At 38.7% G+C, this 24934-nt stretch overlaps 1 protein-coding gene across 2 annotated transcripts in view; it reads left to right on the plus strand.

Moving 5' to 3' along the window:
• WDFY2 (WD repeat and FYVE domain containing 2) overlaps positions 1–14129 on the plus strand; it is a 47863-nt gene extending 33734 nt beyond the window's left edge. Inside the window, exons 4-12 of one of the 2 annotated variants that reach the window (XM_039321763.1) lie at positions 3196–3250; positions 5213–5363; positions 6992–7104; positions 8510–8636; positions 9801–9906; positions 11566–11667; positions 12054–12184; positions 12957–13065; positions 13149–14129. In XM_039321763.1, coding sequence (XP_039177697.1) covers positions 3196–3250; positions 5213–5363; positions 6992–7104; positions 8510–8636; positions 9801–9906; positions 11566–11667; positions 12054–12184; positions 12957–13065; positions 13149–13178 — 924 coding nt within the window. In that variant the 3' untranslated portion in view covers positions 13179–14129. Of the gene's footprint in view, positions 1–3195; positions 3251–5212; positions 5364–6991; positions 7105–8509; positions 8637–9800; positions 9999–11565; positions 11668–12053; positions 12185–12956; positions 13066–13148 lie in introns of those variants that run through there. The other variant, XR_005554017.1, reaches the window with a different exon arrangement.
• The last annotated feature ends 10805 nt before the right edge of the window (positions 14130–24934 follow it).

Below are 24934 nucleotides of genomic sequence, written 5' to 3' on the forward strand. Positions count from 1 at the left end.
AGATTATTATCTTTTTTAAAGTTACAAGTTCTTATGCTTTTTCATTGCAATGTAAATAGTATAAGAAAAGACAAGCCCAAAAGTCAACTCGTTCTTCAGCTAAATTGAAACAAGGCCATGTTCTCGCTTCATTTTATTTGCTCCTTTCTTGGAGTGGACTAGTTGGCTAGTGAATTAGGATGGGGAAATTAGACGCCAAGTATAACTCTTCAGATCCCTCACTTTGGCCGTGGCTTGTTGGGCGTTGCAGTTGAGTCAGCTGCTTTGAGGCTTTTATGTACAACTTGGACAGAAAACAGATGAAGTGCCAGAAAGCTGGACAATGGCTGAGAAGCTTTTTGTTTTAGGAAAATGACTAAAGACCCGGGCAATTAGTATTACACAGTTGATGACTAAGCAATTAGAAGTAAACAAAACTATTATTAACATCATAACCCAAATAGCATATGGAGAGTATATAGATAATCTTCAATTTACGAACACAATTGGGGGCCAGAATTTCCATTGCTAAGCAAGATGATTGTTATACCCGATTTTACAACTTTTGTTGCCACCGTTGTTAAGTGAATCATGCAGTTGTTAATTGAATCTGGATTCCCCCATTGACTTTGCTGCCTGGGAAAGTCACAAATGGTGATCACATGACCCCAGGACACTGCAACTATTGTTGATGCATGCTGCTTGCCAAGAGCCCAAATTTTGATCACATGACCCGGGGATGCAGCCACTGTTGTAAGTACAAATACAGTCACTTTTTTAGTGCCATTGTAGGTTCGAACGGTCGCTAAACAAATGGTGGTAAGTCGATGACTACTTGTAAGCCATGCTCACAGTAACCAAATACTTTTGATAAGGTAATGGGCAGACTGAATCAGGAGAAAACAATATTACAGGATCTCAATACAACAGATCAAAATAGAAAAAGTTGAATAATAATTAGAAGAAATTATTCTAAAATAACTATTCATCCTATAAATAAAAGTAAAAGATTAAAGAAGCTAGGAGAAAGAAAGAAGACAAGAGGTAGTTCTATTTTTAAAGAAGCCTTGATGACTAAACTTTGATGAAAATTTGTGTGTGTGTGTGTGTGTGTGTGTGTGTGTATACGTAGTAATTTCTCCAAATAGAAAGAAGATCAAATGGGCTGGATATCAGTAGTTATTTGCCCATGTGGAGAAATGGCAGCACATAAGACTACAAAGGAATGTTGACTGGATCCTGAGGCAACAGCTGAGTTCATTTCATGTCGGTGCTGTTTTTTTCCAGGCTCTTGCATAAACTTAAATTCTGTGACAAGAACATTGTGCAATATTCTTTTTCTTCCTTATTCCCCATTTTATTAAGCAAATCTGTGGAAGGCTGCCTGCTTTCCATTTGCAAATGTGCTGCGAGAGTTTCTTTTCTGTTTCCTGTTGATCAAATATGCTCATATTTGTAGATGGTTTGGCAGTGTGGGAAGCAACAGGGACATTTTCAGAGTCCATTTTTCTCCTCACCGAGCTTGCTCCAACTTATTTTTCAGGGAACCTTTTATGCATCCTCAGAATTTTTTCAACAATTGATTTCTGTTATTGCATTTGTGGCAGGGTCTTTGGTGCTCTCTGAGCTTGTATTATATTGCATCATTAACATTCTCTTAAGTAAAAGCCATGGGTTTTTAATTTTGCTAAATTTCTTCTATTGCTGCACGCTATCTTCCTTTATATTTATCTTCTTTCTGGTCACTCTGTGATGATGAATAAAGTTTACATAACTGTAAACACCACCCCTTTCTTTGTTTACAGTGGTCCCTTGGTACTTTACCTTAATTGGTTCTGGGAGGCACAATGGGTACTAAAAACTACAAGTGCCAAACAAACCACATTACCCTTTGTTTTGGCCGGAAAAAGTTTCTTGCCCTTTTTCTGTATGTCAGTGACCTTCCCAGCAGGGCTCTCTTCCTGTCTGACCTCTGCAGCTGGTCCCCTCTTCCTTTTACAGCCACTGAAAGTACCGGGACAACATTTTCACATCAAAATGCATCAAGTACCACATTCAACCAGTTTTGAAGCAATCAAATACCGAGGTATTTCTGTACTTCTAAAAAATTGGAGTGATTTCTAGCAATGGTAGCAGCTTAATCACTATCCTGTCGTTGCCTACTAGTTCTTTGTTTTTTCCTCTAAGCTTTTTAAAAAAATATTTACCTCGACTAGTTTCAACTTCCCATCATACAACTTTCCATCTCCTTTTTTTAGCAAAAGTCCTATTACTGAGTAACTATGGAGAATCTGATTTAAATGAATCATCATCAATTGTGCCTATGAAATACTTTTATCAGTATGTCACAGGAAAGGCTTCTCCAGTCTGAATGGATAAGATAATAGATTAACAACGGCTGATTATCCACCACTAGTAGAGATAATTGGGTATAAGATATCTCTACCATCTGCCAGTCCTCTTGTGTAAGATATATTAGACAGAAAGCTGTATCATTTCCTTGAGGCTGCAGTAAGCATCAGTTTCTTTTAAATATAGCTTATCAAATAAATCACAAGTGGGTGGGTTTCCATAACATACTAAGGCAAATATAGCAAATCACATTCCATCCTAATGCTCATTTGGTCTAGTGGCTAAAGCTAGGCACCAGGAGACTTGTGAATTCTAGTCCCACCAAAATTGGGGCTAAATATTAAAAGTGGAATATAAATAAATAAATGTGAAGCCCCTCTATGAGTAAGTCACCTCAAATTTGGTGCTCTCTGGACATATTTGACGTCCTAGCATTTGCTATCAGCATTCTGGGAATGGTAGTTCCAACACATTTGGAGAATCTAGGCCAAACCCCCTTATGTTTACCACACACCTCTTAAAAATATCTCTAGATTTTGCTTGCTTTTTAAGAAGAAGAACTTTGCCATGTAGATACTATGTAAGAAAACCAGAATTTCCAAACTGTATTTACCTGAATTGGTGGGGGTGGGGAGGTTATGGTTGAAAGGATCATATTGTTGCATTCTGAGCCGAGATGCCTTCAGGGTTCTCAGACAGCCAATGAATCAGAGGTGAAGAACAAGCCTTTTTCACCAGAATCTAAAAGGATACGATCCAAAACGATTGACACAAAATGATAAATTCTTGGATTTTAACAAGAAATGTTACATTGCAAACTAGATGTTTAATACATTCTAAAGTGGCTACTCTGTTATTTTCCAGGAATTTATTTTATCAGAAGATTACAACAAGATGACAGCAGTTAAAAGTTACCAGGGTAAGAGATGCAGTTGGTATTTTAAGAGGAAAAAAAACCCTCCAGATTTATTTGTCCTTATTCTACAGCCTACAAAAGCAATCAATATTGTAGACTGGCTTTTTAAATAGTTCTGGCTGTTTTCTGGCATAATGCATATTTTAGGGTGGTTTTTAATTTTTTTCTCAAAGCTGCTACCTGCAAACATAATTGCATTCCGTTCATCTCCATTATTAAGTTCCGAGGCTCTGAATTATGACATACGTTTGTTACTGTTGTGATAAAAGTTTAAAACATACCACCTTTTCAAAAAAAAATTCAAGAATCTATGTTAAATTCAACATAGCACTACCAGATCTTCAACTTTTTGCATTTATCTGGAATGGCAAGTAAAACCTCTATATGACTTTAAAACAACTTGCAGTCAAATGAAGGGGAGAGTCTGCATTCTTTCTTCGCAGCTCAACACGTTTGGATGATTGGGTGTTTTTTCACATCTCAACATCATATACATTTCAGCCTTTAGTCTCAGTCAATAACATGAATGAATTGCTATTAGAAGAAATCAATTTAATATACTGTGCTTGGTTCCAAGTGTTGTCACTTATATTACTTACACCAATTCCAGAATACAACACTTTCTAAGTTTCCTTGTCTCAAAACTGTTTTTTGTGCCTGGAAATAATGGGACAAAGGGAGAGAGAGAGCAATTCATATAAAACCCAATATTTGCTTATTATGCAGAGGCGATGAGACACAAGGGTAATTCATTGTTTGGATTCATTAATTGGATGCCACTTGTAATAATCAGTTAACAAAATGAAAGCCGCCCAGATTTACCTTGAGGTAAGATGGGTGGCCTATAAGTTTTATAAGCAAACAAACAAATAAGTTTAAATTAAAACTGTACACTTGCTTCTCAGCTTTGGAAAAGTATAAATGAGAATTTATCTCCATGTGATTAAGCCAGAATAAAATGACATGTTTCCACATTGAAAGTTACTTATTTCTATCTATCTATCTATCTATCTATCTATCTATCTATCTATCTATCTATCTATCTATCTGATCTATCAAATTTATTTACCACCCATGTTGCGGTTTAGGCGCCTGAGCGCTTATATCAAGAAACTTGGAGTTCTTTATTAAAGACATGAGAGCCAATTAATTGTAATGGTTAAGGCATCAGGCTAGACACTGGGAGAGGGTGAGTTCTAGTTCCACCTTAGGCACAAGGCCAGTTGACTGGCCTTTAGCTAGTCAGTTTCTCTCAGCGCTAGGAAGAAAGCAATGGCAAACCACTTTAGAAAAATCTTGCCAAGAAAACTGCAGGGACTTGTTCAGACAGTCCCCAAGAATTAGACATGATTGAACAGAAGAACAAAAAATTAAAACATTTAGGAATGACAGCAGATGCATCCGTGCTATCATTAGTGTAGATCACTGTTAACCAGAGGTGTTAGGTGCTTAAAATTCCTAGAAATTTAGGTTAATCTTTTTGCTGTGCTGGTAAGGAATTGGGAAGTTATATCTCAATACATTTTGAAGCAAGCTAATATACAGAATGAAAGTTCCACTATTAGAACTGAGACCAAGATTAACTCATGTTGTCCCTCACTGCTCTTTAAATTAAATCTCTGTTTCCTGTTGTCGGAGCAGCTCCATTTAGTGGTGGTTTGTTTTCAAGGCCCATCATGTTGCTTTTCGACACCATTCCTCCATTCACATCACTTCTTTCCTGCTGTTCTAGGCATATAACACAACTCCATAATATTTGCATTCCTTTGAGGTCATTTGGGCTGCAACTCCATAATATTTGCATTCCTTTGAGGTCATTTGGGCAACTTGAAGAAATATGTAACAATAGCAGAAATGGAACCACAATAAACTTTAACTAACACAAATGTAATTTGAAAGTAATATATTTTTGGGATAGAAAAGCTCTCATGTACCACATTAACCATCGTATTCTTCCTCTTCCAGCTCACCAGAGCAAAGTGCTGATGGTCCTTTTTGTTTTGGAAATGGAGTGGCTCCTAAGTATTGGGCAGGATAAATACTTTACTTGGCATTGCTCTGAAAGTGGTCAACGACTTGGCAGTTACCGGATTAGTGCAGGCGCTTGTGGGTTACAGTATCCTTTCCAAGAATAGTGGCATTATGTATAATTTTAAGGAGTTTCGAGCCTGCCATTTCATAACAAAGCAAGCATAGAATGTGTAAATATGCTTTTATGCATGGAAATTATAAGCTGATTTTATCTTTCTGATGCACTGTAGCTGTTTAATAATGCTGACTTAACAGCCCATAAATATCTTGCATTGGTTCCTCTGCGGTATTTTGAAATACTGAATATTTTAGGAACTAGAAATGCAACAGTTTCTGATTGAAAATGTATCCTCTGTTTGCAGAGCACGGCAAGGGTGGGTTTGAATAAGTGAAACAAAACCTAAATATTTCCCAGCTTGATGTACTAGTGCAGTGGTTCTCAGCCTGTGGGTCGGGACCCCATTTGGGATCGAACGACCATTTCACGGGGGTCGCCAAACAACGCAGTCCGCCATTTTTTTCCCCTTTTCCTTAGCTGTGCTACTCCCTTTTATTCTATTGGCTTTTGAAAGCCAATAGAATAGACTCTCTTGAATAGAGTCTAATTCTATTGGCTTTCAAAAGCCAATAGGAATTGTCCAGGCTGTCTCTGCCCTGCTGAGCCCACCAAAAGTCCCATTCTGCAAACGAAGCTGCACTAGTTGAGTAGTCCTCGACTACGACCGGTTGAGTAGTCTTCAACTTACGACCGGTTGGGGGTCGCAGCATTTAAAAAGGTTGAGAACCACTGTACTAGTGTATTTGGGTCATGCCTTGGAAGGTGTGGTTGGATTTTATCTATACTATACTGTATCAAGGTGGCTTTTCCCATTATTCATCCTGAAAGAGAGGAAAGTGAGAGCATAACTCCCATCTCTATAGCAGATGAAGTTCTACCAAACTAACCTCTGCAGAGGGAGCACCAGCCATGTCAAAGAACTGTTTGCTGAGGACAGTGAGAAGAATCATTGTTGCTCTTGGATTTCACAAGGAAATGGATTTGAGTCTGACTTGCTTAACAAATGGGTTTGCGGGCAATGAAAGTACAGGTAGTCCTCAATTTACAATCACGGCTATGCGCAAAATTTCTGTTGCTAAGTAAGACAGTTGTTAAGTGAGTTTTGCCTCATTTTACAACCTTTCTTGTCACGGTTGTTAAGTGAATCACTGCAGTCGTTAAGAATAACACGGTTGTTAAGTGAATCTGGCTCCCCCATCAACTTTGCTGGTCAGAAGGTCGCTAAAAGTGATCACATGGCCCCTGAAACACTGCAACCATCAGTGTCTAGTGTCCCAATTTTGACCATATTGATGCTGCAACAGTTGTAAATGAAAAATGGACTTTAGTCAACCTAATATCAGAAAAAGGTAAATCCAGAGCACAGTTCTTCTCCTCTGAACTGAGAGACCTTTTCTGTCCCCTTGAGGAGCAGTTCTTAGCTTGCAGAGATAACAGGATAAAAGCAACATTTGTGTTGTTATCTTCTACTATACTGAGAGGGAAGATACTGGGTGTTTTCCAGTTGAGGTGCTGCCTCTTGCTAGCAGCCCTGAAAGTAAATGGTGGTTTGTTTGGGGATGACTGTGGGGGATAAAGGTTCAGCCCATGCAAGCATTGAAAAGTGGGGAGAGACACTTCTAGTATTGTCAGCTTCCTGAACCCCTTCGTTCCAGATTTGATGTGGAGACTCGGAATGTTTTTATTGGTGATCATTCTGGGCAAGTGACCATCCTTAAACTAGAACAAGAAAATAGCAGCCTCATAACAACTTTCAGAGGACATACAGGTATGATTTTGAATCACTCTGGCTTTTCTGTGATCAACATAAATGGATGTAAAACACTCTACAAGAAAGAATCATTCTGAGAGTGAGATGGGCAGTACCTAAATTAGATAGGTAGATAATTGATGAGAGAGATAGGTAGATGATAGATAGATAGATAGATAGATAGATAGATAGATAGATAGATAGATAGATAGATAGATAGACAGACAGACAGACAGACAGACAGACAGGCAGACAGACAGACAGACAGACATGGATGGGCAGGCGGCTGGGTAGGTGAATGGATGGATGGATTAAACCTGAGGTTCAAAGTTCTATGAAAAATCTTTCAAGTTTTAACTTGAGTGGCCTACATGTTGTGGCTACTTCGAATATCTTATCATTTTCGGCCCCAGAAATATCTTTTGTTGCATTAGTTGATATGGTTTTTCTCATAGTGCTGGAGGGCTTTCTTCAGACTTTGCCTCACAACCAGATATTCTGAATAAGGAACAAATTTTGGGAAGACTGGAAGAAGCTGAATGCCTGTAGGCATCTGTTGTGGGAAAGAAGAAGCAGAGGCTGGGAAAGACAATGGTTGAGGCTTAATGCAGAAGGGGTTAATCTGCAGCCATAGAACCAAATTTCCAATGATCTCTGGAATTGATTGAGTCAGACTCCTAAAAGCTATTTATCTCTCCAGGACTCATCTTCCTTTTATGGGACAGAAATAGAGTGTCAAAGGAAAAAAGGACAATGAACAACATCACCTATTACCCCAGAAGGGTCCATTAGAGAAAAGGCTCATTTCTGGACTCTCCTTCCACCCACCTGCTAGCCAATGGGACCTCCCAGCACACCCTCTCTAGCCCATATTAGGTGAACAGATGCTACCTGGAGTGCATGGTCTCAAAGGCAGTAGCTACTCAGTGGAAAATTTCTGTTTTTGACCTCTCTGCAAGAAATTGAAATTTCAGGGGAAAGCATAGGAGTGTAGCAGTGGCTGGGCCATTCTGTTTGACAGAAGGCATGCGTCTCTTCAGGTATTCCTTAGCAGGCTAGGGAATGCAAATATCCACATCCAGCAGCCAGAGCTCTGAATATTTTTCCTCATGCTAATGGTAACTGCCCAGAATGGAAACTGAAACCCACGGCATTTTTTTAAAATCAGTTGATTAGTGGGACTAATGAGAGGAAGGTAGGCTGAGCTGCAAGGAATACCAGCTCAAGTTATTGAATCAGTTTCCTTGGGCTTTTCCTGCCTTGGTCCAACTCTCTACTAGTGTGGTTGTCTGTATTGTCTGCCCAGGTTCTAATGTCTTATAGAAAATGGTAGATCTTTAGTTACTCAATAATAATGTCTTCATATGTGGCTAATACAAATCTCCATCCTTCCCTTCTTTTTTCCCCCCTGTCTTCTTTTCAGGTGGAATCAGTGCCCTGTGTTGGGACCCTGTTCAACGTGTCCTATTTTCAGGCAGTTCTGATCATTCTATCATTATGTGGGACATTGGAGGAAGAAAAGGAACAGCTATTGAACTCCAAGGACACAGGTACAAACTGGGCACCAGACGCTTCTTTCTGTAGTCTTGCTGTTATTATCCCGGTCCTAAAATATATTTGTTTTGTTCACATACGCTTAGAGAGAAGTATCTCATTCGGAACTGTGGTTAAACTGAATTTTTCCAGAATGAATGAAATTCAGAATACCTCTTGAAACAATATGCCCAAATAACATTTCTAGCAAGTGAAAATGAAATAATCTTATTTCACGTTAGCACCAAAGTAAACCAAATGCCACTTGGGTTTGTTTAAATTCTGAGTGCTACAGTGCCTGAGGTGCCACAAAATTTCAGATTTCTATGAGAGATTTCATTACATTTTGGACATTAATTATTGTTGACATCCAAAAACACTGAATGAAGTCCCTCGATAGGGCCCGTTACCTGAAAAAAAATGTTGAGCATGAAAATATAATATTTTCAGAGAATTGGAGGAAAGCTGACATGCAAATATGACACATGCATTTATTTTTGAAAGTTAAGCCGGGCATTTCACTGACATAATTCCATTATCTTTTATTAGTGGAAATAGACATCACTTGTAGTCATACTATCTTCAGATTATGGCTGATTTTTAAAATGAATGTATAACAACTGATTCGTTCAGTTATTTAAGATTATTAAAGTATTAAAGTATAAACTGAAATATATGTCTATGAGCGTACTAACGTGGGAAAAGGTTGAGGCAGAAGAAAGATTGGCATCTACATACAGATGTCTGGAGTGGAGCAGTCAAAATTGTTTGACTAATTTAATTTTTAAGGTCTAAATTTCAAAATTGGAATTTCTCTCAAAGTGTTGTGACTTTGCACCTGGTTCTAATTGTTGAATCTTGGGGTTCTGTTAAAACACACACACAAAATCTTGACATCTGTCTTTCCTGTCTCAAAGAAACATAGCGATCATTATTTGTTAGAGAAATGAGCAGGTTATGGAGCAGTATGCTGAGATTGTAACACTCTCCCAAATAAATGCCACAACATATGATATTGCTCTCAATTTTGCTATGGATTAAGGCAGGATGTGGAGGGAGAAATCAAATTTTGTATGTGTGACAGACAAGAGAGATGGAGGAAAGTTGGCAGGTTCCAGTTACTGATCCTATTTATAAATGGTTCCTAATGTTGTTTTTATTTTACTCTACGTGCTCTGTAGTGATAAAGTTCAGTCCCTCTCTTATTCCCATCACACTCGGCAACTCATCTCTTGTGGGGCGGATGGCAGGATCGTTGTCTGGAATATGGATGTTGAGAGGCAAGAGGTATCCAGTCAGTTCTTCCTCTTTCTCTGATCAGGGAAGTTATCACTTACGTAATCTTCAAAAGATGCATCAAAAAGCCATTTAAGCCAAAGGTGACTGCCTGAAAACTCAGTATAATAACATTGTGTTTTCCTGTTGGGAGCTTGTCTGTGTCTCCTCTCAGCCTGATGCTCTTCAGTTGCCTTGGACTAGATCAGGGGTAGGCAACCTTGGCTCTTTTATGACTCGTGGACTTCAGCTATGCTGGCTCAGGAATTCTGGGAGTTGACGTCCACGAGTCATAAAAGAGCCAAGGTTGCCTACCCGTGATCTAGTCCAAGGGCTTAATTTGGAAGATCAAACTAAAAATGTTGCTGGAAGACCTCCTATTTCATTCCTATTTGCAAAACTTTATTAAATGCAGCCAAAATTAGTTTCCAAACTGTTTGGGGGCTGTTTTGCAAGGCTGGGAAGTTTAAGGATAATAGTGGAAAAGATTCCTGCTCTTAACATCTCCTGTATTTGGCAGTTCTAGCAGCAAATGTTGGTGACACAATCTCCGATTTGTGAAAGTTACAGGTGGAATGTTTGGGAACCCATGTATCCCATGAATGAAGGATTGTGCATTCCAGCCTTTGATGCTTTGTAGGGCCATTGCTTTTAGGAGTGACATATATCCAGTGCTTTCTGTCTCACACAAAAGTACACATATCATTGGAACTGTGTACGTATACTGAATATAATTCAATATGGTGCTGGATACACATGTTTGTTTCTCTTAGAAGCTAGTCTAAGGTTTTTAATGCAGGCAGCTAGTTTAGTATTTGAGAAAATCCATACCGTACAGTAATTTAACAAGCCTCATTTGCCAAACGTCAAACACAACATACAAAATTCATGTTTGTGTATCCCCTCAAAATAATAATAGACTAATTCCACTGTACTCAAAGTCATCTGGATAATTCACTTAGTTTTTATTTTTGTCTATTTACCTCAGTTGTGTACATTTGTAAGTATGCAAATGAAGCAGTTTACAAAGTTAGGCATATTTTCATGATTACATGCTAATATAAATGCTGTAAATTGACATGAATGTTATATATTTAGATTTAACAGACATTTAAGAGTAACAGATATCTCCTCCCTTAAATGATCAAGATTTTACTGTATTTCTATAGAGGAAATTGCTGCAATTTGTACTCAAGATTTTATTGAAGGAAGAACAAAATTGGCTCAAGGAACATATATTCATAAGCAACAAGGGAAGATATTTTACATTTTTACAGTCAATTTCCTGAAGAGAAAATAGTAGGCCGTTCCCCAGTAGGTCAACTGGCATTATGATTCTAAATATTAAAACCTCAGAAAACAAACATGGAGACAAGACAAACCAAATATACAACAGAAGGCAGTTTAAGGGAAACCTCAGAGATTGGATTGAGAATCCATTATTTGGAACTCATGGCTATCAACTTTAGATCTAAAGTGTACAATGTAAGCAAATGTATACAGAAATTGTTGATTTATATAATGTAGAATTTCAAAATAATTTGCTATGCCAATCCCAGTGAAGAGTGGAGCAGCACATCCCCTTAAGTGAATAGACTTGGTATCTATTTGTGGCCTATACACAACTGAGTTTAAGGATTTCCACCCCCACCCCACCCCTTCTTTTCTTAGACACCAGAATGGTTGGAAAGTGACTCTTGCCAGAAATGTGACCAGCCATTCTTCTGGAACTTCAAACAGATGTGGGATAGCAAGAAAATAGGCCTTAGACAGGTATGTGTCATGCTGCTTTTTGAGTGATTGAAGATCGTCTCCTGTTCCTTTTGATACAAAGTCCTGTGTGCCAATAGTAAGCATTTCAGGAATGTGCATGTTTATGGAACTAAAACTATACTACTGGTGCAAAAGAATGAGCCTGTCAATTTATTATTGTGTTGTTGTTGTTGTTGTTGTTGTTAGTAGTAGTAGTAGTAGTAGTAGTAGTAGTAGTAGTAGTAGTAGTAGTATCATCTAATGTGGTTTCTAATTTTTTTAACGTGGAGTAGCAGAGCTTTGGGGACAGAGAGGGAAATTGATAGGACCCCACCCTGACATGATTTGATGGGATAGATTCTTTCAGTTCTTTCATGGTGAATCTTAATGTGCTTTTTAAATTTCAGCATCATTGCCGAAAGTGTGGAAAAGCAGTGTGTGGTAAATGCAGTTCAAAGCGCTCTTCCATACCTCTAATGGGATTTGAATTTGAAGTGAGAATCTGTGATGCTTGTTATGAAACAATAACAGATGAGGAGTAAGTAACTTATCCCCTTTCCAGTTGCTGGGGCAATTTATGCTGATTTCTGGAGATAAATGAAATAAATAAATGTAAAAAAGATGTTGAGACTCTAGAAAGAGTACAGAGAAGAGCAACAAAGATAATTAGGGGACTGGAGGCTAAATCATATAAAGGAACGGTTGCTGGAATTGGGTATGTCTAGTTTAATGAAGAGAAGGACGAGGGGGGACATGATAGCAATGTTCCAATATCTCAGGGGCTGCCACAAAGAAGAGGGAGTCAAGCTATTCTCCAAAGCACATGAGGGCAGGACAAGAAGCAACGGGTGGAAACTAAGCAAGGAGAGAAGCAACCTAGAACTAAGGAGAAACTTCCTGACAGTTAGAACAATTAACCAGTGGAACAACCTGCCTCCAGAAGTGGTAAATGCTCCAACACTGGAAGTTTTTAAGAGACTGGACAGCCATTTGTCCGAAATGGTATAGGGTTTCCTGCCTGAGCAGGGGGTTGGACTAGATGACCTCCAAGATCCCTTCCAACTTTACTATTATTATTATTAAATATCAATTTGGAAGGTTTTTTTCTAGGTCTGAGTCAGATGAGCAATTTTTATATTGCTAATCCATTATGCTTATGATGGCTAGAACTATGAGAAATCATAGTTTAGGAACTTGTTGAAGGCCATGGGATCTCAATTAAGATTTTATTTATTTTTAGCATCTAGCTATGACATTGTGATTTTCCAATTTCTATATTTTCACTTTGTCCTGATATGTGCTTTCTTTAGACGTGCTCCTACAGCCACTTTCCATTACAGCAAACACAATGTTGTCCATGTACACTTTGATGCAACACGGGGTTGGTTGCTGACATCTGGAACAGATAAAGTTATGAAGGTGAGAATGTAACTTACCCCACCAAATCTACAGTGATTCTGGATTGTTTAATAACCTTATTTTTTTTGTCTCCTTTTGAACAGTTGTGGGATATGACACCAGTAGTATCCTGATGCAGTGCTAAAATGACACAGCACAGTATTAATGAAGAAGAGATTCTTAATTCTGTAACAGAAAATGAAGCAAGTCATGTACGGACTGTTAAACAAAAGAACTAATATTTCTGGATGCATTTTTTTCAAGTAACCTACCAAATTCAGGGTGAGAACTTTGCACCAAACGATCTACTTCACAAAATGCAGATTTTTTTTTTTTTAACCTTAAAGGCTCTTCTTGTCTGGTTTCATTGAGCCATTTGGAACTCATCTGGAAGTTTCTGTGTATAACATTATTTGTGTTTTGTGTTGATACGCTGCTGGGGCGGTGGATCTTTGCAAATGTGAGCAATTGCCTGCAATAGTAGATTGATAACACTGCTCTTAAGAGACAAAAGGGAAAACCGAGTATTCCTGTTTTTTGTTTCATTTTCACTTTCATTATGAAGTACAAAAGTTCAGGTCAACCAGCTCTTTTGCCTTTATGTTCTAGAAAATGGTACTATGAGTTTGGGAGTGGGCAGGGGAGAGAAACTAGGCAAAGTCCAGTCTTTCCTCTTCCAAAACCAACTGGAATATTTAGCTTATTGCATCATCAGAGTAGCCAACCAAAGCTTTCTAGCCCTGGATACAGCCAGTAAGTACATAATCCAGTTTCAATTAAAAACAAAAAAAACAAAAAACCTCAGATGGTTTTATAGTTGGCAGTAATTAAAAGGGCCCTCCAGGTGAGTTGGATCACTTCTGAAATTTCCTCTGGGGAGTCTGCTGAAATTGTGCTTTACTAAGTATGTTTTGAAACGAATTGTCCCATTCTTGTCACTTCTCTGGAAGGATGTATATTTTTTTAAAAATGCTGATAATTGTAATTTTTAATTTTCAGTTGTAACTCTCAAATTAATATAGTGAAACTTCACATTTTGCATTACTGGGCAAATTTTTCAAAAAATAAAAATATGAATTAAAATATTTACTTTCTACTCTGCTTTAAATCTCTCTCAGCTAAGCTAATAGAGAGTCCTACCTTCAGCTAATTTAAAGCCTGATGCCTGACATTCCTTGCTTTTCCTTTGCTAAAGAAAGCAGACATTGCTACTTCATTTACACCAGTGGTTCTCAACCTGTGGGTCGGGGCCCCATTTGGGGTCGAACGACCATTTCACGGGGGTCGCTAAACAACACAGTCCCCATTTTTTTCCCCACTCAACGCGGCCCACTCAGAATACATGTGGCGGTTCAGTTGTGCAAGCGGCAGATGCTTGTACCTGGCGCTTGTGTAAATGAAGCTACTACATATGCTGAGGCACACACCTGCTGCTCACACAAAACCATCCCCTCTTGCCAGTTTGCCAAGCTGGAAAGATTAAGGAATGCTGCTTTACATTGTAGCCATATGTATTTCCAACAGAGAATATCCATGTATGACATCTGTATTCTGTGACTGCACTCTGAATACAAAACTGAATATGAGTATGCCACTGTAAGTGGCTGCCTCACATTGGTGGAACTGAAATCAAGACACTGAAGCCTCTGATACAGAGAGGTAGGAAAGCGATACTGTTCCACTCAGAAGTCTGAATAATTTATGTTGCACTGCTTTCCATGCTGCTTCTAAAGTGCACAGTTCAAGTGATAGATTATAATACTAGGATGTGAGGGCAGGAACAGATTGTGGAGATCATCTAGTCCTACCCCACTGTCCAGTTCAAGAATCTGCTAAGCCCATCCCTGACAGATGGCCATGCAGACTCTGTGTAAAAATCTCAACATACTTTTTTAAACTTGTTGATTTTTAATGGAATTTTGGCAAGTGTCAAGAGGTGTCAAATGCCTTTTCTCTTTCTCTCTCTGAAAAGGGGTGCTGTCAGTTTAATCTTACAATGTTTCTCATATTTGGGGAGTGACTGATGAATTCATAGTGACGTGAGTATGATGAGTTTATCGCTGCAAGTAGAGCCTTAAGATTTCTCAGGTGATAGATACTTATTGGCATATTAATAAGACTACCTCATCCTCATGAAAAATTATAAAGCACAAAGGAGTTTTAGTTAGCCAACACCTATACAAAGAACATGTCTATGAAACCTGACTCAACTCCATAGTTGCCTACACCTGCTTTCACTTGCAGCTTTGCCAAACAGTGACTGTGTGTGTGTGTGTGTGTGTGTGTGTGTGTGTGAGAGAGAGAGAGAGAGAGAGAGAATTCCTAAGGGGGGGAGGAGGCTATGGAATGTAAGTGAACCTTCTGTTGCTGGAGAAACATCATCTACCAAGGCCAAGTCATGAAGAATGTTTGACCAGAGCAGATATTTTTTTTCCCAAAGCAAAAGAACTGAACTCAATTGGTGAACTATGAACTGTGGGTGCCCCAGATGGGGAGAGGGTTTTTGTGGGAAAACCTATGTGGGTTTTTGTGGGAAAATCCCAGAACTGACTTTGCTTCTGCTGTGCCCAGATGGATTTTTTTAAATAAAACTACACTCTTGGTCAGTCTAAAGAGCCAGGGGTTTCTTTTGTTGAAAATACCAAATGGGACGGTTGACGATGCCAATGATGAATTAAAAGCAGCCATGGAGATCGAAGAGAAATATTATAGATTACATTTATACACATGTAGTCTATATGTAGTATGGTTTACAATAAAAAGTACTATAATTTACAATAAAAAAATTTAGAAAGATATCTCTACACATATGTAATAATGAAAAAATAACATTAAAAACAATTATCTGAATAGCCAACTGGCTATATTTAACCCTCCTCATTTGAAACATGTATACCCAGCAGATCAAATAATGTTCATTAATTAATCTTAAAATATAAAACATTTCAAGATTGTTTCACATCTCATTCTGCAGTTAGTAGGGAAACTTGCATTTTAAAAAAGTCTTGAAATGTTCGTTGATTAGCTGTAATGGCTATAATGGTCATAGTTTTCCCAGTTGCAATGTATGGCTGTGAAAGTTGGACCATAAGAAAGGCTGAGCGCCAAAGAATTGAGGCCTTTGAACTATGGTGCTGGAGAAGACTCCTGTGAGTCCCTTGGACTGCAAGGCGTTCAAACCAGTCAATCCTAGAAGAGATCAACCTCGACTGCTCCTTAGAAGGCCACATCCTGAAGTTGAAACTCAAATACTTTGGCCACCTGATGAGAAGGAAGGATGCACTGGAGAAGAGCCTAATGCTGGGAAAGATCGAGGACAATAGAAGAAGGGGATGACAGAGAATGAGGTGGCTGGATGGAGTCACTGAAGCAGTAGGAGTGAGCTTAAATGGACTCCAGAAGATGGCAGAAGACAGGAAGGTCTGGAGGAACGTTGTCCGTGGGGTCGCGATGGGTTGGACACGACTCCGCAACTAACAACAACAAACAACAATGGCTATAAAAAATATTTCAAATCCATAGAAATCAACTGAAAAGCAGCTGAATGAAAGCAACAAACTTAACTGATAAAAGATAAACAGCAAAGACTGATAACACTTAAAATAACCCCTCACAATTATAACTCATTTGTACACATAAGCTGGCTATGAATTTAAAATAATCAATGAACTGAGAGTAGAACCACCCAAAAAAACCCAAACTCCTTAAGCAAGATTGCAGCTAAGGAAGATTAGTATATAACACACATGCAGCCTCTTTTCCTGTTACTGGACTAGTAAAGGATCTTACAATAAGACAGCCAATGTGTTTAATAAGATTAGCGAGATTTTTATCAGTATGATGGTCTGTGTCTAAAAGACGGTTAAGGACAGTTTGCACATTGCAAGAATTCAATTTCAGTTTCATGCTTCTTTTAGAGGATTAAAGATAAAGCTGACAAATAACCCAAATTCAGTTACAATCTAAAAATATCGTCCCACAATCTTGAACAAGGGTATTCACCCTTCTTTAAGTGCACAATTCACAGCGTTTTTAAAAGTAAAAAGGCTCAGGACAAAATTCAAATACATTTAATCTTTAATGTTAAATTTTAATGAAGTGCAAATAACCTTACTTAAACATTTCCTTCTTTTGCCATATTAATCCTTGCAATTTAGAGATAACTTTTCCAGAGATCCAATTGCTGGCCCAAGCTTTTGAAGCTATTTGCAGTTCTGGGACTTCAGCATTTTACTGCCTGAGTGCTTTACTCAAATCTTAGGAAAACCATTTGTCATTCTGACAATTTATCTTTCCTTGTAGAAAGCAGTAACAACCTTTTGGTAACTGACAAGCCGTAGAGCAAGAGAATCAAAAGTGGCTTTCAGGCATGACCAAGAATATTATTCAGCACCAGGCTTTTGTCCCTGCTCAGTCTCCTCAAACAACCTGCCAAGATTATAATTTTTTTTTTTTTTGCAAGGAGGGGAAGAAATTGGCATATTAAAGAGAAGAGCAATTTGAAGCACAAGTTTTCTAGCTGTTTAAGATAATATATTGTTAATCAACATAGACAAACAATTAGGAACAAAAGCCAATACCGTAATTTAAACATTTTGTGAACCATATTTTTTAAAAGATAATTTGACTAGAAATGCATCAGGAATTGTTTTAAGTCAAAGGATTTGACCAGATGTCACATTCTATAAGAAACAGATAAGCACAGGTAGTTTTTGATTTATGACCAGTTGCTTGGCAACCATTTGAAATTATGACAGAGTCTTCAAAAGCTACTTACAACCTAGATTTGAAATTCGGACAGCAACCTCCCCATCATGTGATTGCACTTCAGGAGCTAAGCAACTGGCCCATATTTATGGCCATTTGTAGCATCCTGCAGTCACATGTTTATGAGAGTTTTGTTGAGAATTTCTGATTTTCGCAAAACCAACCCATTGATCTGCTTAATGAGACATGTGTGGCTATGATCTAATTAATCTAAATAGACGAGTTGCAGGTTAGATCACAAATAATCACATATCTACATTTCAAGAACCTACTATTCTTTCCAAAAAGTGGACTATAGGAACAAATAGCGTTATCTACTAAACGTGCCAATATATTTTATAGAGGGAAGGGGAGCTGTTAGAACTTGTAGGCTGACACTGTCTTCCCATCCAGCCTCCTTTAAAAAAAAAAGCCCCCCCCCCAAAACAGGCTTGCAATAATAATGCTTCCTCGCAGAATAACATAAAGTTTGCCATGAGGAGCCTCTGAGCCTTGCACCACGTTTCATCACAACAGCTAGCACCTCTCTGCAAAAAACAGACCAGTTGGGTGCTGCTGGGCCCTGGAGCTGACTGAGGAGCAGGTGAAGTCCTACAGATGCAAGGCTAGCTGGATGCGAAGAAGGCCTCGGCCTACAAGCTCACATAGCCCCCCACACACTGATAGCATCTGCTGCCTGGCTTTAGCTCCCTTGAATGGCTAAGTGGGAAGCAGGCCGAGGCCTGCTGGGACCCCCAAGGAATAGGAAGTGGAGTATAGGATGCCTTGGGGTGGGGGAGGCCTCGTGAGGCCCAATGGCAGACAAAAATAGGTTCGTTTTTTTTTAATATGCTCTGTACATAATGTTTTATAATTGTGGGATTCGTTGTCTAGTTGAAATAATCACAAGCCAAAACTTCCAAGAGAGAACAATGGTAATATTTGTACTCCTTTGCAAAGGGGGTGTTTCTTGTGCATGCAAGCACATAGTGGACACACCCCAAATCTTCAATATTCATTTTTTATATTCTCCATTGCCATTTCAAATTTACCTCCCATCTCTTTTTCATTGGCTTAGTAATCATATTGTAATCATGTCGTCACAACCTATCCAAAGCTTCTAAAATGAACACATTATCTCTGCCTCTGATTACATCTACCACTCCCCTAATTCTATCGCCCCAGCCCTTATTTACAAATTACTTTTTATGGTTGTTAATTCCTAGGGGCTGTCTCTAAAGTTGCTATCATATCAGTAAATTCTGGTTAGGACTGGTTTTCACCGTAGCAGAGACCTTCCTAGATACAATTCTCAAGCTTCAAGCTAGGCTCATGAGATTAAAATATATACAATGTATTTGCTTCACAGGCTAGCATGTTTTCTCATAGTTCTGTAAAAACAATAAGTTCTTTTTCCCACAATAATGTTTTCATTGGTGTGTCCCAATTCTTGTGGAATAGTTATTGTTGTAGAATTTTTATGGAAGTAGTCATACAAAGTATTCATACCAGAAGATTGTAATTCTGCAAAGGATAATGTCCACAAAGTCTTTAGAAGTTGTCAGATCATAGGGAACTTCACTTCTTGCCTCCCAGACTCTGAGCTGTACTAGAGAGTGTTAATAGATAATGTCTGGAAAGCTGCAGGTTGCCTGCTTCCAAGATAATAATAATAATAATAATAATAATAATAATAATAATAATACACCCCCAGTGAGGCACTACTCCCCCAGTGAGGCACTACCTTGACGTGGTTGTGGGGCTTGTGTACTCTGAGGAAGATGAGAGCTATGCCAGAGGTTCAACCATACTGGACAGGTCTCATCAGAGGAGTCAGACAAAGAGTGTCTCTCCCATAAAAAATATGGTGAGACGTAAATTTCAGAATGCCATACCGGCTCGGACGTCGCCCGGGTTAACAAGGTCCGCACTAGATATTGGAGTTCCTGGATATCTGGTGAAAAATGGGTTACAGGACTCAGGACTGTTGGCTGAGCAACCAGGGCCAGCAGCTGCAGAACTACTGGAAGAAAAGGTGTTTACCCGTCGCAGATACACAGTGATGGAAAACAAAGAAATAATGATCTGTTACTACAGATCAAGTCCAACAAGGCGAGGATATCTAAAACGAATGCACCAATTCTGGAAAGAACAACATCCAGAATCAGAAATAACAGAACAGAGACTAGCAGATCAACGCCGATTTATAACACGAAATAAAGTATTTACAGAAACAGAATTGGACGAACTGCAAAGGTTTACCCAGGGCAAAGAAATCAAAGCCTTACAAGAAGTAATTCAGAATGTAGAGGCAAACCAGGGGGAGTTGGCAGTGAAGGAATCCAGCAGAGATATACAACTGTTCTCATTTGGAAACCAGGCACCTCTTCCTCAGGAAGAACAAAACCCTCTAACTAAAGAAATAAAAGAATTGAAACAAAGAATAACTGAGCATCTAGAACAGCACAAAAACAACAGAATAAGGCTGCCTGCATTGAAGCTTGTTCCAAAGAAACAGCTAGCACAAGCATTAAAAGATGCAAATACTGCAATAGCAAGTATAAGCACCAATTCACTGCAAGAAACAAACCAATTAATGTACAGCACAGCTGCAGTTATAACAGAATACCTGGGATGTAAAATCAACAAAAAAGAAAAACAAACAAACAGTGCACCACAAAAATGGAAGGTTAGACTAGAAAATAAGATCAGCAAGTTAAGATCACATGCAAGCAAGCTAGAACAGATGAAAGAAAAGAAGCTGAAGAACAAGAAGACCAAAGAATACCTAATCAAGAAATACCACTTAGAAACAAGGAAGATCAAGGAAGCACTGGAAATAATAAAGCAACAAATAACAGCTATAGCCAGGAAAATCAGTAGATATGAAGCTCGAATTGCAAACTATAGGCAGAACCTCCAATTTCAATCCAATCAGAAACGTTTCTACCAATCCATCAATGGAGAAACTGCAAGGAATCAGTCAGTACCTGACAAGGAAGAAACAGTGCAGTTCTGGAAGCAGATATGGGATAACCCAAAGAAATACAACAAGGATGCGGCTTGGTTAAAAGAGGTGGATGCAAATAAAACAGAAGTTGAAATGAAAGAACTAGTAATAACAACAAAAATGGTAGAAAAAAGAGCAAAGAAAATCAAAAATTGGTCAGCACCAGGTGAAGATGAACTGCATGGGTTTTGGTTGAAACATCTAACTGTTATACACCCACTCATTGCCAAACAGTTCAACAATATACTACAAGGAGGAGAAATTGAAAAGTGGCTAACAACTGGGAAAACCTACCTAATAATGAAAAATCCAGCAAAAGGGGCAACACCAGGTAACTACAGGCCAATTACCTGCTTACCAACAACTTTCAAATTACTAACTGGTGTGGTAGCTGATGCAGTACAACAGCATCTAGTTGAAAACAATCTCTTTCCACCTGAGCAGAAAGGAAACCGCCCCAATAGCAGAGGAACAAAAGATCAACTCCTAATAGACAAAATGATCTTGGAAAACTGCAAGAGAAGGAAGACCAACCTGAATGTGGCATGGATTGACTACAAAAAGGCATTTGACTCTCTGCCACATGATTGGATAATAAAGTGCCTAGAAATAACAGGAGTCAGTAGAAACATCAGAAAATTTGTGCAAAGATCGATGGCACAATGGAAGACACAGTTGCAGATCAATGGTGAGAAGCTGGGAGAGGTTAATATCAAGAGAGGAATATTTCAAGGAGATTCATTATCACCATTACTATTTGTTATTGCACTGTTTCCTCTGTCAACAATACTGAATAACTCAGGACATGGTTATCAAACATCAAAAACATCTGCTAGACTATCCCACCTCCTTTACATGGATGATCTGAAGCTGTATGGAAAAACATCATCTGAAATAGAATCGCTGCTCAACACTGTCCGTATATATAGCCAAGATATTGTAATGGAGTTTGGCTTGGACAAATGTGCCACACTTACTATCAAACAAGGAAAAATGAGTGAAAACTGAAGGAATCAAGATGCCCCACGAAAATAACATTAAGAGTCTGGATGAGGAAGAGTACTACAAATACTTGGGTATCCTTCAAGCTGACAACATCAAGCACACTGAAGTCAAGAAAAAGATTAGAGGTGAATACATCAAGAGAGTGAAGAAGATCTTAAAGTCCAAACTCAATGGAGCAAATACCATAAAGGCAATCAACACCTGGGCAATCCCAGTCATTAGGTACACAGCTGGAATAGTGGACTGGACTCAAGCAGAACTAAAAGCAATGGATAGGCAGACCAGAAAAATAATGACAATGAATCATGCCCTTCATCCACGCAGTGACATTGATAGACTTTATCTACCAAGGCAAATAGGTGGGCGTGGAATGCTACAAGTACATCAGATGGTTGAAGAAGAAAAAATGGCTTTGGAAGAATATCTGAAGAACAATGATGAAGATGCACTGAAATTAGTATATCAGGAAGGCTTACTAACTACTGGAGAGACCAAACTGGCCTACAAGAAAGACCAAATGAAGAACAGAATAGAGGCATGGGAAGACAAAGCACTACATGGCCAATACATGAAAAAAATAGCTGGGAAAGCAGATAATAATAAAACCTGGCAATGGCTAAGAGCAGGAAAATTGAAGAAAGAGACCGAGGGACTAATTCTGGCTGCACAAGACCAAGCCTTAAGGACAAATGCATACAAAGTCAAAATTGAGAAGACAGCAACAGACAGTAAGTGCCGCCTATGCAAAGAAGCTGAAGAAACAGTGGACCACTTGGTAAGCTGTTGCAAGAAGATTGCACAAACTGATTACAAGCAGCGGCATGACAAAGTAGCAACAATGGTGCATTGGAAGATCTGCAAAAAATATCATTTGCCTGTAAGCAAAAACTGGTGGGATCATAAAATAGAGAAAGTCATAGAAAATGATAAAATTAAACTGCTCTGGGACTTCAGAATTCAAACAGACAAGCACCTGCAACATAACACCCCAGACTTAACAATTGTCGATAAGAAAGACAAAAAAGTCTGGATAGTGGACGTGGCAGTGCCTGGAGATAGCAGAATAGAAGAGAAAGAACTGGAGAAGATAACAAAATACAAAGACCTACAAATAGAAATAGAAAGACTGTGGCAAAAGCAAGCAAGGGTAGTACCAATAGTAATAGGCTCCTTGGGTGCAATCCCAAAACAACTGGAGCACCACTTGAACACCATTGGCATTGACAAATTCGCTATTAGTCAATTGCAAAAGGCGGCCTTACTAGGAACTGCTTCCATCCTGCGACGATATCTGTAATACCATCAAACATCCACATCTGCCTATCCCAGGTCCTGGGTAAGGACTCGATAGGTAGACAAAATGCCAAATCCAGTCTGAACATCTGGCTGATGATCGATAATAAGAATAATAATAATAATAATAATAATAATATAATAATAATAATAATAATAATAATGAACTGGAGAAGATAACAAAATACAAAGACCTACAAATAGAAATAGAAAGACTGTGGCAAAAGCAAGCAAGGGTAGTACCAATAGTAATAGGCTCCTTGGGTGCAATCCCAAAACAACTGGAGCACCACTTGAACACCATTGGCATTGACAAATTCGCTATTAGTCAATTGCAAAAGGCGGCCTTACTAGGAACTGCTTCCATCCTGCGACGATATCTGTAATACCATCAAACATCCACATCTGCCTATCCCAGGTCCTGGGTAAGGACTCGATAGGTAGACAAAATGCCAAATCCAGTCTGAACATCTGGCTGACTGTGCGAGATCCAAAATAATAATAATAATAAGCTATCCCAGGTCCTGGGTAAGGACTCGATAGGTAGAGAAAATACCAAATCCAGTCTGAGCATCTGGCTGACTGTGCGATGATCGATAATAATAATAATAATAATAATAATAATAATAATAATAATAATAATAATAATAATAATAATAACAGAAGCTGAAGAAACAGTGGACTACTTGGTAAGCTGTTGCAAGAAGATTGCACAGACTGATTACAAGCAGCGGCATGACAAAGTAGCAACAATGGTGCATTGGAAGATCTGCAAAAAATATCATTTGCCTGTAAGCAAAAACTGGTGGGATCATAAAATAGAGAAAGTCATAGAAAATGATAAAATTAAACTGCTCTGGGACTTCAGAATTCAAACAGACAAGCACCTGCAACATAACACCCCAGACTTAACAATTGTCGATAAGAAAGACAAAAAAGTCTGGATAGTGGACGTGGCAGTGCCTGGAGACAGCAGAATAGAAGAGAAAGAACTGGAGAAGATAACAAAATACAAAGACCTACAAATAGAAATACAAAGACTGTGGCAAAAGCAAGCAAGGGTAGTACCAATAGTCATAGGCTCCTTGGGTGCAATCCCAAAACAACTGGAGCACCACTTGAACACCATTGGCATTGACAAATTTGCTATTAGTCAATTGCAAAAGGCGGCCTTACTAGGAACTGCTTCCATCCTGCGACGATATCTGTAATACCATCAAACATCCACATCTGCCTATCCCAGGTCCTGGGTAAGGACTCGATAGGTAGACAAAATGCCAAATCCAGTCTGAACATCTGGCTGACTGTGCGATGATCCATAATAATAATAATAATAATAGTTGGAAGAGACTATATATCTATATCTATATCTATCTATCTATCTATCTATCTATCTATCTATCTATCTATCTATATATATATATATAGCCAAGATATTGTAATGGAGTTTGGCTTGGACAAATGTGCCACACTTACTATCAAACAAGGAAAAATAATGAAAACTGAAGGAATCAAGATGCCCCACGAAAATAACATTAAGAGTCTGGATGAGGAAGAGTACTACAAATACTTGGGTATCCTTCAAGCTGACAACATCAAGCACACTGAAGTCAAGAAAAAGATTAGAGGTGAATACATCAAGAGAGTGAAGAAGATCTTAAAATCCAAACTCAATGGAGGAAATATCATAAAGGCAATCAACACCTGGGCAATCCCAGTCATTAGGTACACAGCTGGAATAGTGGACTGGACTCAAGCAGAACTAAAAGCAATGGATAGGCAGACCAGAAAAATAATGACAATGAATCATGCCCTTCATCCACGCAGTGACATTGA

The sequence above is a fragment of the Crotalus tigris genome, unplaced genomic scaffold (assembly GCF_016545835.1).
Source record: "Crotalus tigris isolate CLP2741 ecotype Arizona unplaced genomic scaffold, ASM1654583v1 scf7180000023827.205595, whole genome shotgun sequence".
Classification (NCBI taxonomy): domain Eukaryota; kingdom Metazoa; phylum Chordata; class Lepidosauria; order Squamata; family Viperidae; genus Crotalus; species Crotalus tigris.